Source organism: Bos taurus, unplaced genomic scaffold (assembly GCF_002263795.3).
Source record: "Bos taurus isolate L1 Dominette 01449 registration number 42190680 breed Hereford unplaced genomic scaffold, ARS-UCD2.0 Leftover_ScbfJmS_264, whole genome shotgun sequence".
NCBI lineage: Eukaryota > Metazoa > Chordata > Mammalia > Artiodactyla > Bovidae > Bos > Bos taurus.
In genome coordinates, this window is record NW_020191578.1 from 97996 (window position 1) to 120153 (window position 22158).

The 22158-nt window shown below is 42.8% G+C and overlaps 1 protein-coding gene across 1 annotated transcript in view; it reads left to right on the top strand.

Moving 5' to 3' along the window:
- The window catches only part of LOC107131271 (ATP-binding cassette sub-family C member 4), a 188759-nt gene that overhangs the window by 55817 nt on the left and 110784 nt on the right, over window positions 1-22158 (top strand). Inside the window, 6 exon segments of the mRNA XM_024989168.2 lie at window positions 606-797; window positions 9822-9916; window positions 10140-10226; window positions 17184-17280; window positions 20087-20254; window positions 21576-21716. Of these exon segments, the coding sequence (XP_024844936.1) occupies window positions 606-797; window positions 9822-9916; window positions 10140-10226; window positions 17184-17280; window positions 20087-20254; window positions 21576-21716 (780 nt within the window).

Genomic DNA, 22158 nt, shown 5'->3' on the forward strand with positions numbered 1-22158 from the left:
TGTGTGTCACAAGAGATTTGAAAGACGTGCACTTGCACTTAGTGTCCTGTGTTGTGAAACAATGGAATACAGAAACCTAAATGTGGATGTGTACATGACAGGGTGGTGATTTCCTCTATGATGGACTTTTTTCTCTTTAGACACAACTCATTTCAGAATTCTTTTAAGTAATCATCTTTGGATATATTCTTCACAAATAGCTTTTTAAGGATAAGTGTTTGTCAAGTGAAGGATACCTGGATACAGGAACAATTGCATTAAACATCAGATACATGAAATACACATCCTGCTGGGCTGCTCTGCTAGTGAAGGATATTAAACATTTTTAGTTTTTGCTGAGTGTAGTGCTTCATTTGGGGGCTCCTCTTGGGCAGAGGAGATTGTTATAGTATTTTATTAATATTCCTTATCAACCATTCATTTGCATTGACCAATAGAGTTATTTTAAATTGTTTTTGTCCAAACTTCTGGGGCTGTACTTTATCCTGTTCTAAATGCAAGTGTTCTATTGTGTATCACGCACCAGCCTGGGGTCAGCTGTGCTATGGGATGTGTTTCATCCTGAGTGCTCTCTGTTCATGTGTGTGTATTGCCGTCTGTTTCAGTCATCACTGTTACGTGCTGTGCTGGGGGAGCTGCCCCCGAGCCAGGGGCAGGTCAGTGTGCACGGGAGGATCACATATGTTTCTCAGCAGCCTTGGGTGTTCTCAGGAACTGTGAGGAGTAACATTTTATTTGGGAAGAAATATGAAGAAGACCGATATGAAGAAGTAATAAAGGCTTGTGCTTTGGGAGAGGTGAGTAAGGACTTTTGAGTAGCATGTACTAGAATTTCAAATGACAGACTTGGTTTAAACTATCAGTAAAGTTTGTTGAAAGTTCTTTTTATTTTTTAAAGTTTGAAATATCGTTCAGTGTTCTATAATATTTACACTGGTCTTCTGAGTGAGTATGAAGGCATATATGCTAGTCCTTCAATCCTGATGTCATAAGGACACTCAGAATGCTTTGTTGAAGAGGGGGTTGTTTCACTTTGTGAAGTTTCATTCACTTTTAACTTATTTTCGTAGTGGACAATTACAAAAATTTCTAAAATTAGAGTGTGCAGTGTTAATGAACCCTCATGTGCCCACTCCCCAGTTGCAAGCAGGAGCAGCTGGTGGCCAGTCTTGCTGCATCTCCACCCCTGCCCTCTGCCAGCCCCACTCCCACCCCAGGTTATTCTGGAGCAGATCCTAGACCTCAGATTAGTTCATCTGTAAAGCATTCGTCTCAGCTGATAAAGAGTCTGCCTGCAATGTGGGAGACCTTGGTTCGATCCCTGGATTGGGAAGATCTCCTGGAGATGGGAACGGCTACCCACTGCAGTATTCTAGCCAGGAGAATTCCATGGACTCTATAGTTCATGGGGTTGCAAAGAATTGGACATGAAAGAGTGACTTTCACTTTCACAGCTTCCCTAGTGGCTCAGACAATAAAGACCCTGCTTGCAGTTCAGGAGATGTGGGTTTGATCCCTGGGCTCGGAAGATCCCCTGGAGAAGAGAATGATTACACACTCCAATATTCTTGCCTGGTGGGCTACAGTCCATTGGGTTGCAAAGAGTCAGACACCACTGAAAGACTAACACACAGATATTTTACTAGTTTTTCTCTAAGAGATAGGAGAGCCTTTGGAAAATATGTATTAGTTCATCTGAAGAATAACCCAAATTCCTCAATATTATCAACCTTCTAGTTTACATATTGCTAATCATCTCACTGAGAAGTCTCCTTTACCATTGGTTTGAATCAGACTCCACATGAGGTCTGCCCCCTGCACTTGGTTGGTACCTCCTCAGTCCCTTTTAGTCTCTAGATTTTTCTCTGTACTTGGTTATGACTGGTATTTTTATTTAAAGAAAAGAGAGAATGCTTTAACATTTCTTCTTAATACAGCATTGTTTCACTGGGGGAGAGATTGTTTTCAGAAAAGACTGCGTTTCACAGAAAACGGCAAGGTGAAACTCTGAAATTTAGATGAAATCAGTGAATGAATGGTGAAAATGAAATTACCTGATAAGACAATATAATCTGGCAAAAAAGAAAGAAAAATGTAAATACCGGTAAATACTGTGTTACTCTCTTAGGTTATAAAAATCTAAATGATAGCATTAAAGGGCTTCTCCTCCTCAGGGCCTGTTCAGTGCATTGTGTTCTTTTGTACTGTAGAAAAAGATTGGGACAGTCTTTCAAAGGTGCGGTGTTGAAGGCTCCAAACTTGCTTTGTGAAGCAATAGTAATTTTGCCTGAACAATGACTTGAACATCATAGATTGTATCAGATGAGCAGCATTTTGTGATGATGTGAACAAAACAGAATTGCTTGTTTAATGCTCTTGTTTCTTTCTCCTGGGTTGTTGTTAATGGGAGATCATTCTTTTGTGGAAATGATATTGTTAATGAGTCCACTCTTTTCATACTGTGGACTCAGTAACAATATCATGAAGCACAAGCTGGAATCAAGATTGCTGGGAGGAATATCAATAACCTCAGATATGTGGATGACACCACCCTTATGGCAGAAAGTGAAGAGGAACTGAAGAGCCTCTTGATGCAGGTGAAAGAGGAGAGTGAAAAAGCTGGCTTAAAACTCAATACTCAAAAAACTAAGATCATGGCATGCAATCCCAACACTTCATGGCAAATAGATACGGAAACAATGGAAACGGTGACACACTTTGTTTTCTTGGGCTCCAAAATCACTGAAGATGGTGACTGAAGCCATGAAATTAAAAATGCTTGCTCCTTGGAAGAAAAGCTATGATCAACATAGACAGTGTATTAGAAAGCAGAGACTTTACTTTGTTGACAAAGATCCATCTAGTAAAGGCTATGGTTTTTACAGTAGTCATGAATGGATGTGAGAGTTGGACCATGAAGAAAACTGAGTGCCAAAGAACTGATGCTTTTGAACTTTGGTGTTGGAGAAGACTCTTAAGAGCCCCTTGGACTGCAAGGATATCAAACCAGTCCTAAAGGAAATCAATCCTGAATATTCATTGGAAAGACTGATGCTGAAGCTGAAGTTCCAATACTGTGGCCATCTGATGTGAAGAACTGACTCATTGGAAAAGACCCTGATACTGGGAAGGATTGAAGGCAAGAAGAGAAAGAAATAACTGAAGATGAGATGGTTGGATGGCATCACTGACTTAATGGATGTAAGTTTGAGCAAGCTCTGCAAGATGGTGATGGACAGTGAAGCCGGGCATGCTGTAGTCCATGGGGTCTCAAAGAGTTGGATATGACTGCGCCACTGAACTGAATCCAAGCTCACTCTTCTTGCTGCACTGTAGGCCAATAAATCTGAGATGAGGTATTGAGGCAAGGAAGGGACTTTATTCAGGAAATCACTGACAGAGAAGATGGCAGGTTCAGTATCAGTATCAGTTCAGTCACTCAGTTGTGCCTGATTATTTGACAAAACGTGGTCCACTGGAGATGGGAATGGCAAGCCACTTCAGTATTCTTGCCTTGAGAACTGCATGAACAGTATGAAAAGGCAAAAATATAGGACACTGAAAGATGAACTCCCCAGGTCAGTAGGTGCCCAGTATGCTATTGGAGATCAGTGGAGAAATAACTCCGGAAAGAATGAAGAGAGAGAGAGCCAAAGCAAAAACAACACCCAGTTGTGGATGTGACTGGTGATGGAAGTAAAGTCCAATGCTTTAAAGAACCATATTCCACAGGAACTTGGAATGTTAGGTCCATGGATCAAGACAAATTGGAAGGGGTCACACAGGAGATGGCAAGGGTGAACATTGACATTGTCGGAATCAGTGAACTAAAATGGACTGGAATGCTGGACATGGGTGAATTTAACTCAGATGACCATTCTATCTACTACTGTGGGCAAGAATCCCTTAGAAGAAATGGAGTAGCCATCACAGTCAACAAGATAGTCTGAAATGCAGTACTTGGATGCAACCTCAAAAACAACAGAATGATCTCTGTTTGTTTCCAAGGTGAACCATTGAATATCATGGTAATCCAAGTCTATGCCCTGACCAGTAATGCTGAAGAAGCTAAAGTTGAATGGTTCTGTGAGGGCCTACAAGACCTTCTAGAACTAACACCCAAAAAAGATGTCCTTTTCATTACAAGGGACTGGAATACAAAAATAGGAAGACAAGAGACACCTGGAATAACAAGCAAATTTGGCCTTGGAGTACAAAATGAAGCAGGGCAAAGGCTAACCAAGTTTTGCCAAGAGAACACACTGGTCAGAGCAAACACCCTCTTCCAACAATACAAGAGAAGACTCTACACATGGACATCACCAGATGGTCAACACCAAAATCAGACTGATTATAGTCATTGCAGCCAAAGATGGAAAAGCTCTATACAGTCAGCAAAAACAAGACTGGGAGCTGACTGTGGCTCAGATCATGAACACCTTATTGCCGAATTCAGACTTAAATTGAAGAAAGTAGGGAAAACCACTAGACCATTCAGGTATGACATAAATCAAATCCCTTATGATTATAGGGTGGAAGTGACAAATATATTCAAGGGATTAGATCTGATAGAGTGACTGAAGAACTATCAACAAAGGTTCACGACATGGTACAGGAGGTAGTGATCAAGACCATCCCAAGAAAAAGAAATGCAAAAAGACAAAATGATTCTCTGAGGAGATCTTACAAATAGCTGACATGGCAGGTTAGCACCTCAAAATAGCCATCTCATCTGGGGCAGGATGTCACATTCTTCTGTGAATCGGAGATGGTTGGACATGAGGAAACAAAGTAAAAAGATCATTTAATTCTTGTGAATATCTTATAAAGCAGCAAGCCTCATGCTGGGAGATAAGTTAGTTTCACTTCCTTATAACCCTTCACAGGTGGGCAGGGTCAGGCTGTCTCCTTGAGGCAGGCCATTGTGCATGCCTGCAGTAACAAAAGCAGCAAGATAAGGATTACAGTCACAGAAGCAGATCCAGTATGAGTTCAAAATTAACCGTTCCTGGTTACAGTATCAAGATAGCAGGAATGAGCTGGATTTTTATTAAATGGTGTTTATAATGTGGTGATCCAGTGGTTAAAATTCCATGCTCCCAATGCAGGGGGCATAGGTTCGATCTTTGGTCAAAAGTTAAGATCCTACATGCTGCAAGGTGCAACCAAAAATTTAAAAACAATTTAAGAGCAAATACATGGACTTCCCTGGTGGCTCAGATGGTAAAGGATCTGCCTGCAATGTGGGAGACCCGGGTTTAATCCCTGGGTCCAAAAGATCCCTGGAGAAGGGAGTGGAACCCACTCCAGTATTTTTGCCTGGAAAATTCCATGAACAGAGGAGCCTGGCACGCTGTGGTCCATAGGGGTCAAAAGAGTCGGACATAACTGAGTGACTAACGCTGCACTACAAATACTGTGTAAGAAAAGGGGGAAGCAAAGGCAAACAGTGAGAACTGCAGCTCCCATTCAGAGTCTACATGCAAATAATTTTCTCTCTCTCACACGTGCGTGTATACACACATAAGAAGGTATGTAAGTTATTCTTTATAAGTGTCCTCGATGTTAAATTCCTCATTTTTATTGGTAAAGCTGAAGCTTGGGGGATGAAACAGCTGTCCTTAACATTTGGAGCTCAAGTTCAGATCTGTTTCTGCACAACTCTAGACTCCATTCTTGTCCTCGGTGCTGTGCTGGCTTGAGGAAGTTTAAAAGAAAGAACTTTTCAAAAAGCAGGTGATGGATGAAGGTGGAAAGTGGGATGCAGAATAAACAGATCTCTGGCGTTTTCTCTTTACCTTAATCATGTCCAGCTCCTGACGCCCACATCAGACTCTAAAGACCCAGGCCAGGTGTGAGTGTTTCTCTCATGACCTTGCCTTTCTGGTGAAGCTCAGCCCTGTCTTTCTCTCCCACATTTGAGCATCTCTGGAGAACAGCAGCTGTGGGACAGTGGCTACTATTCAGCATTTTCCTCAGGGGCCATCGTTCTCCCTGGGGAGCAATGCTTTGCTGAAGCCACATGGCGTGACTGGACCAGTACCGTGGACAGTGTTCTGAGGCTTCCCTCACCCTGGACCATCCATGCAGCAGATTCTGTGAGAAGGGGCCCTGCAAGACTGGGCTTCACAGCAATTCTTCTGTATGTGATGAGACAAATATTTACAAAGATGGACTGCTCTCCTGTTTTCATGGTCAGGACAGAGAGTTGGGGCCCCTGGTGCCCATTCTCTCCTTGGCAGGAAGGTGGCCTAGGACAGAGGAGTAGTGAGAGGGGAGTCCTGGACCTGGCTGTGTCACTCCTGCTCTCACTGTGAACACGTCCTGTTACCTGCCTGAGGTTTCCACAGCAAAATGAGGACACTGATTCAGCGGTTTTCCAAGAGGTTTTGTTGCTGCTCTGAAATGTCCTCTAAGACTGATTAGCAATTATCAAGGGGTTAGCAAGGTCTTTGCAGCACTTGGGAACCATTTAATGAGTTATGAGAGCCTCTGCTTATCTCCTTTTGGAATCCATGTGTAAGTGGATGGACATGAGATGGTCACAGATAGTAGAGGTGTCTAGAGTTATTTTGGGCTTCCTTGGTGGCTCAGTGGTAATCTGCTTGCAACACAGGATCCCTGGGTTGGGAAGATTCCCTGAAGGAGGGTATGGAAACCTTCTCTAGTACTCTTGCCTGGAGAATTCCATGGACAGAGGAGCCTGGCGGTCTACAGTCCATGTGATCGCAGACAGTCAGACACAAAAGTGATTAAGCAGCAGCGGCGGCAGCAGAGTCATCTTGGCCTGAAGATACAGAGACTGCACGTGTAGTAGAAAAGGTTTGACCTTTAGAGAAAAATAGTCCCGGATAGTAACTCCCGGTGTTTGTCTGACTCTCTTCTATTATTACATGGTGGAGGGGTGGGATTACCCTAAAGGCTACAGGCCACGCCTGTGCAATACAAACAAGTCAGAGTTTCAGTTAATGGCAGCAACTGTTACTAACACAGCCTTTTTCTCTTCATTCATCCATACTTAAATGCATATAAATATTACAAAGATTTCTCCTTACAGTTCTCCCTGTGCTCACATCTGCCTAATCTTGGAGGAAAAAAATAGTTTAAAAAAGCAATTTTTTTTGTATTACATATGTTAATAACTAGATGTATTAAACTAGATCTAATTGAAGTAAACCTTTAAGCTTATTGAGCTGAAAACTTTTCTGTAATAAAATAGGGAGATATGAAGTAATCACATTGGGAATATCAATTCAGGCTGATGAGATAACTCCAAGGTCCAGGAGTCAGCAGGCTCAGGGATTGAGTCTCAGTTTCTTTGTTTACTAAGAATGTGATCAGTCACTAGTATCAAGTTATCAATTCCTGTCCTTTTTCCATTTATGGAGGGTTTTCCTACACTTTAGATTCTCACAGCATCCTTGAGTTTAGTGACTCTTGTTTCTACAGCACATTCTGTAGAACAGGAAAGTGAGACTTAGGAGATCTAAGGATTTGTTTATCATGGAGACCCTGGTGTGCCACTTGCTTCCCCCCCTCCCCCCACCCAAATTTGCTAAAGTAGAGACAAAGAAATGAGGGCTGTTTGTCTATACCAGGATCTGTCCAGTGATAATTACAGGCAGTCTAAAATTTCTAATATAATAACTGTGTAACTTAAACTTGATTGCTATTTTGTGGTTTTGTGGATGTTCTTGTCATCTTTTTTTTTTTTTTTCCCCAGGTACTCTGGGGAAAATAAACAGATTTTTCTATTTATTTCTTAAATAGTATTCAGATAAAACTTATGATAGGTTCCCCAATTCTCAAATCAAAGCTTCATATCCTTCTTAACTTTGAATGTTATCTGCTTCCATGGGCAAGCATCTACTTGGTTTAGCTGATCTGCTCTGTGTTCCTTGAATACCCTGTTTCCCTTTAGTTTTTCATGCCCAGCCTGCTTTTTTTTTTTTTTTTTTTTGCTCCTTTTCTTGTATAGTTCTTGTCTGTCACTCTATAACTGGTCTTAAGTATCACTGTAAAGACTCCAGTCAGGTCCTATTCCTTCTGTGGAAGTGGGAAGCTGACATCATGTTCAGCAAAATTGGAAATTTAAGACACACTCATTGCCTGATAAAACAAGTCCTGTGCCTTCACCACCCTGGCCACCAGCTCTCATACCTGTGTCTCTAGCACAGACCTTCACACTTGCATGTCCAGCTGCACCATGATATCATCTCACATTGTCCACAAGTGAAGTCTTCTAAACCAACATCTACCATCTTCCCCAACTCAGTAAATGGAGACCCTGTCCTTCCCTTTCCTCATGTCTCAGACACCACAGTCCTCCTCTTCTCTTACAGCCTGCTCCGATCCCATTGGCAGGTCTTACAGACTCCACCTTCCAAGTGTGTCTGGAGTGTGACCCTGTCGCTCCATTCCTGCTGCTCCCACTTTGGTCCTGACCACCATCATCTATCATCTGGATTATTCCAGTTGCCTCCTCAATTGTAGTTACCCTCACCCATTCCCCCTTACTGCCTGTTTTCTACAAAGCATAGAAGTGATTCTTTAAAAAACCTCAGGCCAGGTAAGTCCTCCCTTCTCCCTCTTCCCCAGTTACTGGGAGTGATGCCAGGGCTCCTCCTGCTCTGTCTCTGCCCTCACTCCCCTCATTCTTACTCTGCTCTCCTGCCTCCTTGTCCTGAATACCCTGGGCATATCCCTGTGGCCCCTGTACTCACCCATCCCTCTGTGTGCAGCAGCCTTTCCAGGTCTTCCTGAGTCCCTCCTTCTCCCCAGATCTGCTCACACCCTCTCTGAGCAGAGCCTCACACCCCAGTGTGGACTCACTTCCCTCCTTTACTCTCCATCCCTCTTAGCCAGCTTGCTTTTCCTTTCTGTCTGCAGTACTTGCACTCAGGTTAATTTCTTATATCATCCATCTCACACTATGGAAAGAAACTCTAGGACTTTGTTTCTTTCTGGCTGAATTCATCATGCCCTGAATAATGCCTGGTTTACAGCTCGATCTTCAATAAGTAAGTGTGAAAATAGTCAAATTCATAAATGCTGTGAAAAACTATAGAATGAAAACAAATGGGAAACCAAAGAGGTTTTTTGTTGTTGTTGTTGTTGTTCAAGGGTATAGTTTAGTCACTATGAAGCATTCCCATTGCCCTTCATCAAATACTTGTATGAAGAGCTGGTACTAAAGGATTAGGAGGATGGGAATTCCCTGGTGGTTCAGTGTTTAGGGCTCCATGCTTTCATGGCTGAGATCGTGGGTTCAATGCCTAGTCAGAGAACTAAGATCCCACAAGCTACATGGTTTGGCTAAAAAAAAAAAAAAAAAGGGTGAGAGGAAAGTGAAAGTTGCTCATTCATGTCTGACTCCTTGAGACTCCATGGACTATATAGTCCATGGAATTCTCCAGGCCAGAATACTGTAGTGGGTAGCCTTTCCCTTCCTCCAGGGGTCTTCTCAACCCGGGAATCGAACTGGGGTCTCCTGCATTGCAGGTGGATTCTTTACCAATTGAGCCACAAGAGAAGCCCAAGAATACTGGAGTGGGTAGCTTATCCCTTCTCCAGGGGATCTTCTCAACCCAGGAATCAAACTGGGGTCTTCTGCATTGCAGGTGGATTCTTTACCAGCTGAGCCACAAGAGAAGCCCAAGAATACTGGAGTGGGTAGCCTACCCCTTCTCCAGGGGATCTTCTCAACCCAGAAATCAAACTGGGGTCTCCTGATTGTAGGCAGATTCTTAACCAACTGAGCTATGAGAGGAGGAGAACACATTTTAAATCTTATTCTCTATCCCTTTTCTATCTCTACATAGGATTTTAAGCTTCTGGAGGATGGAGATGAAACTGTGATAGGAGACAGAGGAACCCCGCTGAGTGAAGGACAGAAAGCCCGGGTCAGCCTCGCCAGGTAAATGCGGTTTCGGTTGCCATCCTGCCCCTCCTCCTCCGCGGCTCCTAGTGGACGTGAGCACGCAGACCCGGCTCACTGGGTGGGCCTGTGTGAAGCAGGGTCTTGGTTCTTTCTATGGACTCTTGGATTGAACATGAAGTTGTTGGACACAATCATGATTCAGAGATGAAACCCGGGCAGTATGAAGTGTCCTCTCCTGACATCTGTCTATGTTTTCTAGAGCTGTGTATCAGGATGCAGACATCTACCTCCTGGATGATCCATTCAGTGCAGTGGACGTAGAAGTCAGCAGGCACTTGTTCGAACAGTGAGTTTGCTCCTGTGTTTCTATCATCTATGCTTTCCAGGAACCCTAAGGAGATCAGGGAAGAGAGCTCAGGAAAGCCTTTTTGCTTCAGGGGACTCAGCTCACTCTGCCCTCGTGCCCCTCCCTTCCCTCCCTTCCCTCTGCAGAAGATCCATCGTAGAGAAATCTTGCATCATGATGAGGTCAAGAAAGGACAATACAGAAGGTGTTCCAGTGTGTGGAGACCAGTGGGGTCTGTGCTTCAGGGTGTGAGGGATAAATGGCAGATTCCCCCTGCTAATTGCAGTTGATGTATCCAGACCCCAGGAATAAGAAAGATGATACACGTTTTTTAAGTCAGAAAACAGGACTTGGTAACCTCGTACTTGGCTGGCAGTTCTTTTCCACCATCATTTTTTTTCTTTTATTTATTTATATTTTTAATTGAAGGATAATTGCTTTACAGTATTTTGTGGCTTTCTGTCATACATCAACAAGAATCAGCCATAGTTACATCCATGTCCCCTCCCTCCCAAACTTCCCTCCCACCCTATTTACCCTTCATCACCGAGCCCCTGTTTGAGTTCCTTGAGTCATAAAACAAATTCCCATTGGCTATCTATTTTACATTTTGTAAGGTCAGTTTCCATGCTACTCTCTCCATACATCTCACCCTCCCCCTCCTTCCCTCACCCTGGTGTCCTTAGGTCTTTTCTATATGTCTGTTACTCCATGGCTGCCCTGAACATAAATTCATCAATACCATATTTTTAGATTCCATGTATATGTATCAGTATACGATATTTATATTTCTCTTTCTGACTTAATTCACTCTGTATAATATGCTCTAGGTTCGTCCATCTCATTAGAACTGACTTGAATGCATTCCTTTTTATGGCTGAGTAGTATTCCATTGTATATATGTACCACAGCTTCTTTATCTGTTAATCCTCCATCATTTTTTTAAGGCTTGTGAGAAGCAAAGTTTCAGTACTGACTTGAAAGACCCTTGGTTTATGCTTATTACTCTGTAGGTTTGAAAACACTTAGTAAAGTCTAGAATTTAAGAATGATTTATTCTACATCAGAGTCTGTTCTATAGGTCTATAAATCTGGTTTTGTAGATAATTTAATTTTTGCAATATTTTATATTTCACATATTAATGATATCATATGATATTTGTCTTTCCCTTTCTGACTTACTTCACTTAGTATGATAATCTCCAGGTGCAACCATGTTTCTGAAAATGGCATTCGTTCTTGCTTTCTTTATCCATTCAGCTGTCAGTTGACATATAGGTTGTTCCCTTGTCTTGGGTGTTGTGAATAGCGCTTCTATGAGCGTAGAGGTACATGTGTCTTTTTGTGGTTTTGTCTGGATATATGCCTAGGAGTGAGATTGCTAGATTATAGGGTAATTCTATTTTTAATTTTCTAAGGAACCTCCAAACTATTTTCCATACTGCCTCTACCAACTTACATTTTGACCAACAGTGTAGGAAAGCTATATTTTCTTTGTATCTTTTCCAGCCATTGTTATTTTAATGATGGCCATTCTGACTGGTATGAAGTAGTACATCACTGTAGTTTTGATTTGCATTTTTCTAATAATTCATAATGTTGATCATCTTTTCATGTGCCTATTGGCCATCTATCTATCTATCTATCTATACACACACACACACACACACACACACACACACATCCTTTGGAGAAATGTCTATTTAGTTCTTCTGCTAATTTTTCAATTGGGTTGTTTGTTTTGTTTTTGTTATTGATTTGTATGAAATGTTTGTATATTTTGCAGATTACCCCCTTGTCCGTTGCATCATTTGGAAATGTTTTCTCCCATTCCGTATGTTGTCTTTTTGTTTTCTGGTTTTCTTTGTTGTGCAAAAGCTTGTACATTTGATTAGGTTCGATTTGTTTATTTTGTTTTTATTTCTATTGCCTTGGGAGACTAACCTAAGAAAACATAGATATCTTTATGTCAGAGAATATTTTACCTATGTTCTCTTCTAGAAGTTTTATGGTGTCATGTTTTAAGTTTAAGTCGTTAAGTCATTTTAAGTTTATATTTGTGGGTGGTGAGAGGGTGTGTTCTAACTTCACTGATTTACAAGCCTGTGTCTTTGCCTTTATGTCTTAGTCTCCTCTTCATCTAAGCACCCCCATCAGATTAAATTAGGCCCAGAGTAATTAAGGGTAACAGTTACTTCTTTAAAGTCCCTGTCATGAAATTCTAAGGCACTAATGGCTAAGATGTCAACAAGTGGATTTTGAGGGGACATGACTGATTTACAGCAGGTCCAGAGTAACAGAGTAGAAACTTCAGCAGAGTCAACGGATATGTGAGGAGCTCTGACCTCTGGACACGAGGAGCTGGGATTCCACATCCACTAAGCAGAGGTTGTTAGACTTTGATGGAACCTGCTCGTATGAAAAACATGCTTAGTGCTGGGGTGATGAAAGACTTGTGGAGATGGATATTGGTGATGGCTGCACAACAATGTGAATGTACTTAACGCCACTCAACTGTATGCTTAAAATAGCAGAAATGGTAAATTTCATGTTAGGTATATTGTACCACAGGGTTTCTCTGGTAGCTCAGTGATAAAGAATCGACCTGCCAAGCAGGAGATGCAGGTTGGATTCCTGGGTTGGGAAGACCCCCCTGGTGAAGGAAATGGCAGCTCACTCAAGTATTCTTGCTTGGAGAATCCCAGGAACAGAGGAGTTGGGTGGGCTACAGTCCATGGGGTCACAAAGAGTCAGACATAACTTAGGGGCTGAACAACATCAACAATATATTTTACCACAATTAAAAAAACAAAACAAAACTGCATAGTAGAATCGCATCTTTTAGAATCCGAGGTAGCAGAGGAGCTGACACATGGCATGGCCTCCAGTTCTCTAATCTGGCCCCCCTTTCCCACACTATTTTGATCCTGACTGGATGAATTTTCCCTTAGAGAAGTGCCTTGTGACTTGTCATGAGTTCAGTGACTGGGGCTAGTGCTGTGACAGGGATTTCCCACCCCCACCCTCCTGGCATCATGAGTAGCTTAGGCTCCCTCTTCCCAGGACCCTGACCTGAACCTACAAATGTCTGCCACCCCATCTTATGTGAGGCTGCACAAGTTCTCCATCATTTCCTGAACAGTTTCTGCTGGCCATAGCATCTGTGTCATGGGGAGGGGAGAAGGAGGTATTCTGATTGATGAGAACAGTGTGCTGATCACAGTAGTTCTCCCAAGTTCTTATTCAAACACAGGAAGTATTTGTAAAGTTTTCTTAAACATTTTGGGTTTAATGACTTGAAATGTACCCTTGATGGAAGCAAGCTTGTTTAGATTGTTGCTTGCTAATCACAGCCACATTCTCTAGGGAAACTTAAAGCAGAGAGCATGAAGGCAGTTTATGAAATCACTCAGCAGCAAGGGGAGAATGTTCTCTAGTTAGAAAGTTGGATGGAATAATATGCTATGAGTGATGGTGGGCATGTCGAAGCTTAGTAATGGGGTTATTGTTCAGTGGCTCAGGCGTATCCAACTCTTTGTGACCCCATGAACTGCAGCTTGCCAGGGAGTATTTTGTATTAGAAATGGGGATTTTTTATATTACAAGTGAATGACTCACACTCTACTTGCTGTTAACAGTTTCCTTCAGTTGTGAATATACTTCCAAGTTTATTAAGGTTCTGTGAATTTACATCTGTATGTTGCAGACATTATGTGGGTTCTGTCACCTACAGAGGAGAAGGCAATGGCACCCCACTCCAGTACTTTTGCCTAGAAAATCCCATAGACAGAGGAGCCTGGTGAGCTGCAGTCCATGGAGTCGCTAGAGTCGGACATGACTGAGCAACTTCACTTTCACTTTTCACTTTCATGCATTGGAGAAGGAAATGGCAACCCACTCCAGTGTTTTTGCTTGGAGAATCCCAGGGACGGGGAAGCCTGGTGGGCTGCTGTCTATGGGGTCGCACAGAGTCGGACATGACTGAAGCGACTTAGCAGCAGTAGCAGCATCACCTACAGAAGGCTATCGGCCTTAAGGGAACTGATGCAGTGTTATCTGTGTCTATCTTGGATTTTAACATGTTTCAGCCCCATATCACCAGACCCCTGTATGCTGTGTCATCAGGTCTTTGGGTCTGTCCTGATCAGACTCCAACACTGCTGTCTACACAGCTCACCCTCCTGCTCCAGCCCTTCACAGAACCCCCTGCCAACCATGTTCAGGATGCAGCTCCAGGTCCTCAAAAAGAGAACAGGATTCTTTTCTGTCTGCTCCCAGCAGCCTTTCTAGCTGTGCTGGATTCATGGGAGCCCTTTCTCACCCCTTCCTGGAGAAGGGAATGGCAACCTACTCCAGTATTCTTGCCTGGAGAACCCCATGGACAGAGGAGACTGGCGGGCTACAGTCCATGGGGTCACAAAGAATCAGACAAGACTCAGCAACCGACACTTTCATTTTCACTTTTTTCTCACCCCTGTCTGTATATTCTGGTCCATCTGTCCCCAAGCTAGGGAATAGTGTGCCAGGGCACAGAAAGAAGGTGAAAAACAGGCCCTGCCATTCTCCCTTCTCCTCCAAGGGGTACCTGTGCCCTGTGTCTTCCAACAGCCCACAGAGGGCTGCACTTGACCATTTATGAGTATCCCTCCAAGCCCCCATAAGCTGTGAATGCAGGGAGGTGCCTCAGCCCAGCTTGTTCAGTCCCAGGACCCCTGCACCTGCTGTGTCTTCTTCTAGGGATGTTTCCCCAGAGAGTCTCAGGGCTCCTGTGCCTCCCTATCTAAGACAGCAGCCCCCCTTTCTTTTCCTTCACAGCACATGTCATGGCCTGAAAGGACGTTTTCTATACTCGTTCTGTGTGTCCCCATTTACATGGTATATAGTGTTGTCTCCTGTCATGACCTGAGGGTGTATCCTTGGCATGTAAGACAGTGCCTGGCTCACAAACCTCTGCTGACTGGATGAATGAAGGTGGGGACTCTGTCTTCTTTGTTTTATTTGGTACACATCCCTGTACCATTGGATGTGTCCACTCTTATCGCAGTCCATTATAGAATTATACATGGTATTATACTTCTTGGTGTACTGCCAGACTGGTGTACTTCCATTCTTCTAGACTTCCCTGGTGGCTCAGGCAGTAAAGTGTCTGCCTACAATGTGGGAGACGCAGGTTCAATCCCTGGGTCAGGAAGATCCCTTGGAGAAGGAATTGGCAACCCACTCCAGTACTCTTGCCTGGAAAATCCCATTGACGGAGGATCCTGGTAGGCTAGAGTCCATGGGATCGAAAAGAGTCAGACATGACTGAGGGACTTCACTTTCATATGGTTATTATAAGATTAACCTAGCCCTTACATAGGAATAACAATTAAACAACTGACTGTTGAAGCAATCATTTTTATGGCATGGCTTGGAAATATTTACTCTAAAAACCTGGACAGTAGAGTGGTTTGGAGAAATAGTATTATATTTAATTAATTTTTATTTATTTATTTGACTGCATCGGGTCCTAGTTGCAGCACACAGGAGCTTCTTGCTTCATGTGGGATCTTCCGTTGGTGACACACAGCCTCTCTAGCTGTGATGCACAGGCTCAGGCAGTCTGAGGCATGTGGGATCTTAGTCCCCCTACCAGGCTGCCAGCGATCTAACCTGTGTCCCCTGCATTTGCATGTGGATTCCCAACCACTGGAAGTATCACCTGGGAAGTCCCCTAAAAAGTGTCTGAAGTTTAGTCACTTGTCTGAAGTCATCAGGCTCGTGAGAGGGACTGAGCTGCAGTCTGTTGCCTCCAGACTCTCCATCTGACTCACTCACAGGCTGAGCTCTGGCCCAGGTCCCTGAGATTTGCTCTACAAGGGGCTCGGGCTCCCAGAGTACCTGCCTGGAGCCCTGCCTGTGGTCACTGGGGCCCTGGACCCACTCACTTGCTTCCCTGGAGAGGCTGTAGACCCTCTGGGGGTGACACTGGGGCTGAGTCCCTAGGGGTCTGCCTTCAAAATGTAGGAGGAGTCTGAGGGGTTACTATGAAAAAAAGAAAACAAACAAAACACTGAAGTTTGAATTCTGAGGAGGTCTTGGCTAAGTAAATTGTGTGTCCTTTGAGCCTTGGGTGATCAAATCAGAGTAAGATTTGGATTGTTTGGACTCTCATCTTTCATTTTCACATTCAGAAAGTTTTTAGTGCAAGTAAAAAAAAAAAAATTACTTCCTGGATAGGACTGGCACCACTTCCTGGGGGTCTGCGTTTAAAATGTAGCAGCAGTTTTTTTATTGTAGAAAAGAAATTAAAGCTGCTGTTGGATGATTCCTGCTGTAATTTGGATTCCATTCTTTCATTTTCATATTTGGAAGGTGTTCAGCCTTAGTGAAAAAAGACTTGCTTCCTGGATGGGACTGGGAATGTTGTAGAGACTGATGGATGCCACACTGGCATTAATTTTCTATCTAGTACTATTTTGGAAGAAGTATCTGGAAAATGCACTCTGGCTAAAGTTACCAAGAATCTATTTTTTGTTGCAATATGTACATCAAACTGCCTAAGAAAAATGTACACTTTTTTATATGACATAGATTCCTCTTTTCCGTTCCTGCATAGAGATAAAAGTGTTTTAGTTCAGTCAAGTTTTAGAATTCCAGTATTAGTTGTTTTTCTTTATGAAACATGTACATGGGTTAAGCTGAGTTTTAGGCAAAAAAGCCTTAGCTGTTAATGCCTTCTTCATGGGATTGCTTTTTAGAATTTTTTAGTGTAACTATTCTTTAAAGTTTGCTGCTGATGACTGTGAGGACCTAGTCAGATTTATTGATTTATGTTTATTCAATTTGTATTATTGATTTGGTATTTAAACTACAGATCTTTGCTGTCTGTCTTTGTCTCATGTTTACAAAATATGTTCCCAATTTGGAGCAGCCCCATTAATGTGCTTTTGTATATTGTACGTTTTACATTTGTAGGTGTATTTGTCAAGCCTTGAGGGAGAAGATCACAATCTTAGTGATGCATCAGTGGCAGTACCTAAAAGCTGCAAGTTGGATTCTGATATTGAAAGGTGTAAGTAATTTCTAGCCGCCTGTGGAACTTGCTAGCACTCAGGTGTGCTGAAAGCCAGGCCTCTCAGCAGGTCACTCTCCTTGGATTCAAGGTAAACACCTTCTTCTCCCTCAGTTTTACAGCTTCTTCTTCTCAAAAGTGGTGTTCATGCCTTTGACAAAGAATCCAAAGACCTGTAGAAATGTCACTACTATGCTCTGAGCCACATAAACCCTGAAATGTATAAAAGTGCTACCACAGGGTTACTGAGTCATCACTGTTCTTGTGAAATTTGTTAAGGATAATGATGCTCTTTTATATAGAACTTTTTGTTTTCCCCTTCCAGGATTTAAGTCAAAGTATATTATTTGAAAATTAGAGATACTAAGACCTGTTTGTAACCATGAGATTGTCATTTAGCAGTTTGCTAAAGAGCATCTTCCATTAACACCAGAAGTGAGGTTGGGTATCTGAGCACCCGGGTCAGAGATGCCCACTCTGCTGGTGTCCCCAGTTGCTGATCTCATTGTCTCTTTCCATGCCTAATATGTGTGGGAGTCTGTGCAGCAGGATGACAAACCTCTGCCTTATTGGGCTCCTGTTCTTATGGGGACAAAAGTGACAGAGAGAGAGGGATGGAGCTGGCATCCTGGCTGCCTGCTTAAAGAGCTAGTGCCTCACATGGCCTGAGTGACATGAAGGTGGGAGCCATGCAATTACCTGGGGTAGGTGGGTCTGAGGCAGGGGGTCCTAAGGAAGGAGCTGACGTGGCAGTTTGGAGGAACAACAGGAAGACCAGTGTCTCTGGGGAAAATGAACAGGGGGATGTGGAGGGAGCTGGTCTCTGAGCACTGGGCAGTGGGTGGAAGTGGGATGGAAGTTTTGGACAGTCCAGAGTAGAGGAGTGATATGGTCTGATGTAGGATTTAAAAGATTCCTTACTCTTATCTGGTCCCATTCGCAGAAGGGAGAGGATGACTCTCCTCTCGAAATTGTCAGTACTTGCTTGCAGAGTATAGCTACAACCTTTGTACCACCAGTCGTTTCCTTGTGTGTCTTACAGATGTGAAGTGGAAAGTGGTAATTTCATTTAAAAGGTGCATGAATTTTGCCTCCCAAATGAAATAACACAATGTATCCTGAATAATTTTCTCATTCTACAGTGTCAGATGGTATTCAAAGTCTTCACTGAGTTTCTCCAAGGGGACACCTCAGGGGATAGGGTGAGAAGGGGTCCAGCGAGGGTCCTGGGTCATCTTCTTCCACCTGACTTGTCTTAACCAGAGCTGCTTTCATTTTATGAGTTTTTCATTTTAGGATTTTTTATAATATTTTGTTTCAGTTCAGTTCAATTCAGTTGCTCAGTCGTGTCCAACTCTTTGCGACCCCATGAATTGCAGCACGCCAGGCCTCCCTGTCCATCACCAACTCCTGGAGTTCACTCAAACTCACGTCCATCCAGTCGGTGATGCCATCCAGCCATCTAATCTTCTGTTGTCCCCTTTTCCTCCTGCCCCCAATCCCTCCCAGCATCAGAGTCTTTTCTAATGAGTCAACTCTTCACGTGAGGTGGCCAAAGTAGTGGAGTTTCAGCTTTAGCATCATTCCTTCCAAAGAACACCCAGGACTGATCTCCTTTAGAATGGACTGGTTGGATCTCCTTGCAGTCCAAGGGACTCTCAAGAGTCTTCTGTAACACCACAATTCAAAAGCATCAATTCTTCAGTGCTCAGCTTTCTTCACAGTCCAACTCTCACATCCATACATGACCACTAGAAAAACCATAGCCTTGACTAGACAGACCTTTGTTGGCAAAGTAATGTCTCTGCTTTTGAATATGCTATCTAGGTTGGTCATAACTTTCCATATTTTGTTTGCCACTGACTAAATCAGCTGAGTCTTGTTTCATGGGGTGAGAAAATTGTGAAAATATCTGCATTATTTTATATGACTTTGTAAGGGAGGGAAACTGTGCAAGGATGTGTCACATGTGTTCAAAGAAAATGATTAGATTGGCTGTAGCTTAAATAGAGACCTGATTTGGGGAAGCCTCGTTGGCTGCTTGTGGTTGATTGTTCCTAAGTTTTTTCCTTGGATCTGGGTACACTGATTGTGGCTTAGATTTTGGTTTGCTGGCTGCCAAGGCATTAGGGCCACCCCAATCTCATGGCCTCCTTGTTTAGTTGCTTTAACAGGTGGAATATTGAATTTTCAGCTAGGAACTTCCTGCATTTGTGGAGAAGCTATAAAATACTGTGAAGATGCAGCTCCTGGGTTCTCTGTCCAGGGCTGGTTCCTACATGTACTGTCCCAGCTGAGTGCATGATACTATGAAAATGGCAGTGGTCAGTGAAGTTTTGACAAATGACTGTTACCTATATAGTTGTGCTGTGTCCACTTTGTGTCAGTATTTTTCTCTCCTGGAATATCTTCCACGATTAATTTTTTTAAAAATTCTGCTTCTCACATGAGGTGTTTCTCAATTCCAGTGTTGTCTAAAAAGACTGTGCTGATCCTCCCACCAACCTCTGTACGTCTTGCTTCCCTAAGTGCCCACGGTAGTTATGTCAGTGGCCTGTGTTCTTAACACATGATCACACATGTCTTTCATATCCCTCAGAACCTGACACAGGGTTTAGCAGAGAATAAAATATTCTGTTCTGAGTAGAGTTGAACTGCATTAGATTTGTCAACCACAATGTCAGATCCAAGGATCATTTTCTTAGGAAAATCATAATTTATGACCAGTTAACTTTAGTTGATTAGTGTTCAGATTATATTACTATTATCTAATACAAATATATTCCTCTCAAATTCTTTATTTTAGGGCAAAATAGTACAACATGGGACTTACATTGGGCTCCTGAAATCTGGGGTAGATTTTGATTTCCTTTTAAAGAGGAATGAGGAAGAACCATCTCCAGATCTGGAATCTTCTACCCTGAAGAATCAGTCCAGACCCTTGATGAGAGGTGCTGCTCCAGAGCTTCAAGATGTGAGTTTCTCATTCTGCAACATGCCGCTGTATGTCTGCTCTCGATAGACTCATGGAGCTTCAGTCAATTCCACCTGTGACATCTTCATTTGTCCTAAAGTAGATCCTAAGATTCCAAGGCCCTGTTCCATGGAACTGGTAGAGTTAGAAGAGCATGAAGGGAGCAAGCCTGCTTGTGGGTCTCCTTTGGGTGTAGGATGGAGGATCTTATGGAGATCAGTAGTGGGTGTACTGCTATGACTTCCTGGATGTATGTGACTCACAGTGATATGTGAACTCTTTCATTTACCATAGTTACATCCTACTCATTGTGGCGGCCCCCAGCTTCCCTTATGCATCCAGAGGCTTAATATGAAGACCCCCTTAGACTGAGTCCTGATGGTGCCACATTAAATCAGTTACTTTTTCTATATGTTGGAATGTTCTGGCACTGCAGGTGACTGATCGTAGTATTTTGCCTCATGGTCAGATGATTTATGATAGATCAGAGGTAGCATGTGCAAAGAACCTGATAAACAGCAGACTTTGGAGTTAGTTCCCATCTTCCTTTCTTATCCTTTAAGTCTGAGAACCACGTCTAATCCACCTTGAATCCCAGTGGTCAAGACAGAGCTGAAGACATCCTGGGCTCCTGTGACTCTATAATGCATTCTAAGTCCTTCAGACAGAAATGCGGAAATGCACTAGATCTCCCTTAAAAACATACATAGATATTCTTCAGTATCCAAACTCTGGATGATTCTGATAAGCATTTGGATTAATTCTTCAATTTCTAAACTCAGGAATCACTCTCTGAAATTTAGGAATCAAATAGATTCAGATTATAGGCTTGTCTCTTACTATCCAAACCCATTTTACTCAAATTCACTCTGTGACCTCAGTTTACTGTATTTAGCTAGTATTTTGAACCACAAGTATGCTGTATGTTTCATGTTTCTATGATTGAATGACACAAATTATCTAGAAGGATACATAAGCTTCATATCATTGTGTGTATTATTTTGGAACAAGCTTCTGCTGAGAGTCATGACTGACTTTAAGCAAAGCCACCCAACAGTGAATAACCTTGTACAAATGATGCTTTCTTATTTCTAACAGATTCTTAGGAGTGGGATGGCTGGGTCCAAAGATAAATGCACACATGGTTTGGCCAGATATTCCCACACTCCTCTCCATAGGAGATGGACCATCTTGCACTCGTAGTAGTGTATGAGATGTGTCTGTCTCCCCACAGCTTTGCTGTCAAGGGCTTTGTTGAACTTTTCACATTCGGGGATTCCTTGTTTAAAATTTTGTCTCTCACTGCCATTTTCCCTCCCAGACTGAGAATATAGAGGTCACACTTCCTTTAGAGGACTGTTTGGAAGGAAAAGTTGATATTAAGACCTACAATGATTACTTCACAGCCGGTGCTCAATGGTTTATCATCATTTTCCTTATTCTAGTGAACATCACAGCTCAGGTAAATAAGGACATTTATTTTGGTGTGTGCCCTCAGCTTGGTATTTACATATTTATACTGTATTTATGTTATCATTATTTTAATATGTATATGAAGATATTTATCTTAAAGAACTGGCTCATGCAGTTGTGGGATCTAGCTGGGTGAATGTGAAATCAGAAAGGCAGGCCTGAAGGCTGGAACTTCAGGCAGGAGCTGACCCTGCTGTCTTGAGGCAGACTTTCTTCTTCCTCCAAGAAGCCTCAGGTTTTGCTCTTAGGACCTTTGACTGACTGGGTGAGGCCACCACAATGTTGAGTGTGATCTCCTCTACTAAGTTCTGATGATGGATGTGAACCACACCCACAAAATACTTTCATGGCAACATCTAGATGAGTGTTTGGTTGACTCATTGGACACTGGCCTGCTCAAGCTGACAGACAGTTGACCATCACAGTACCTG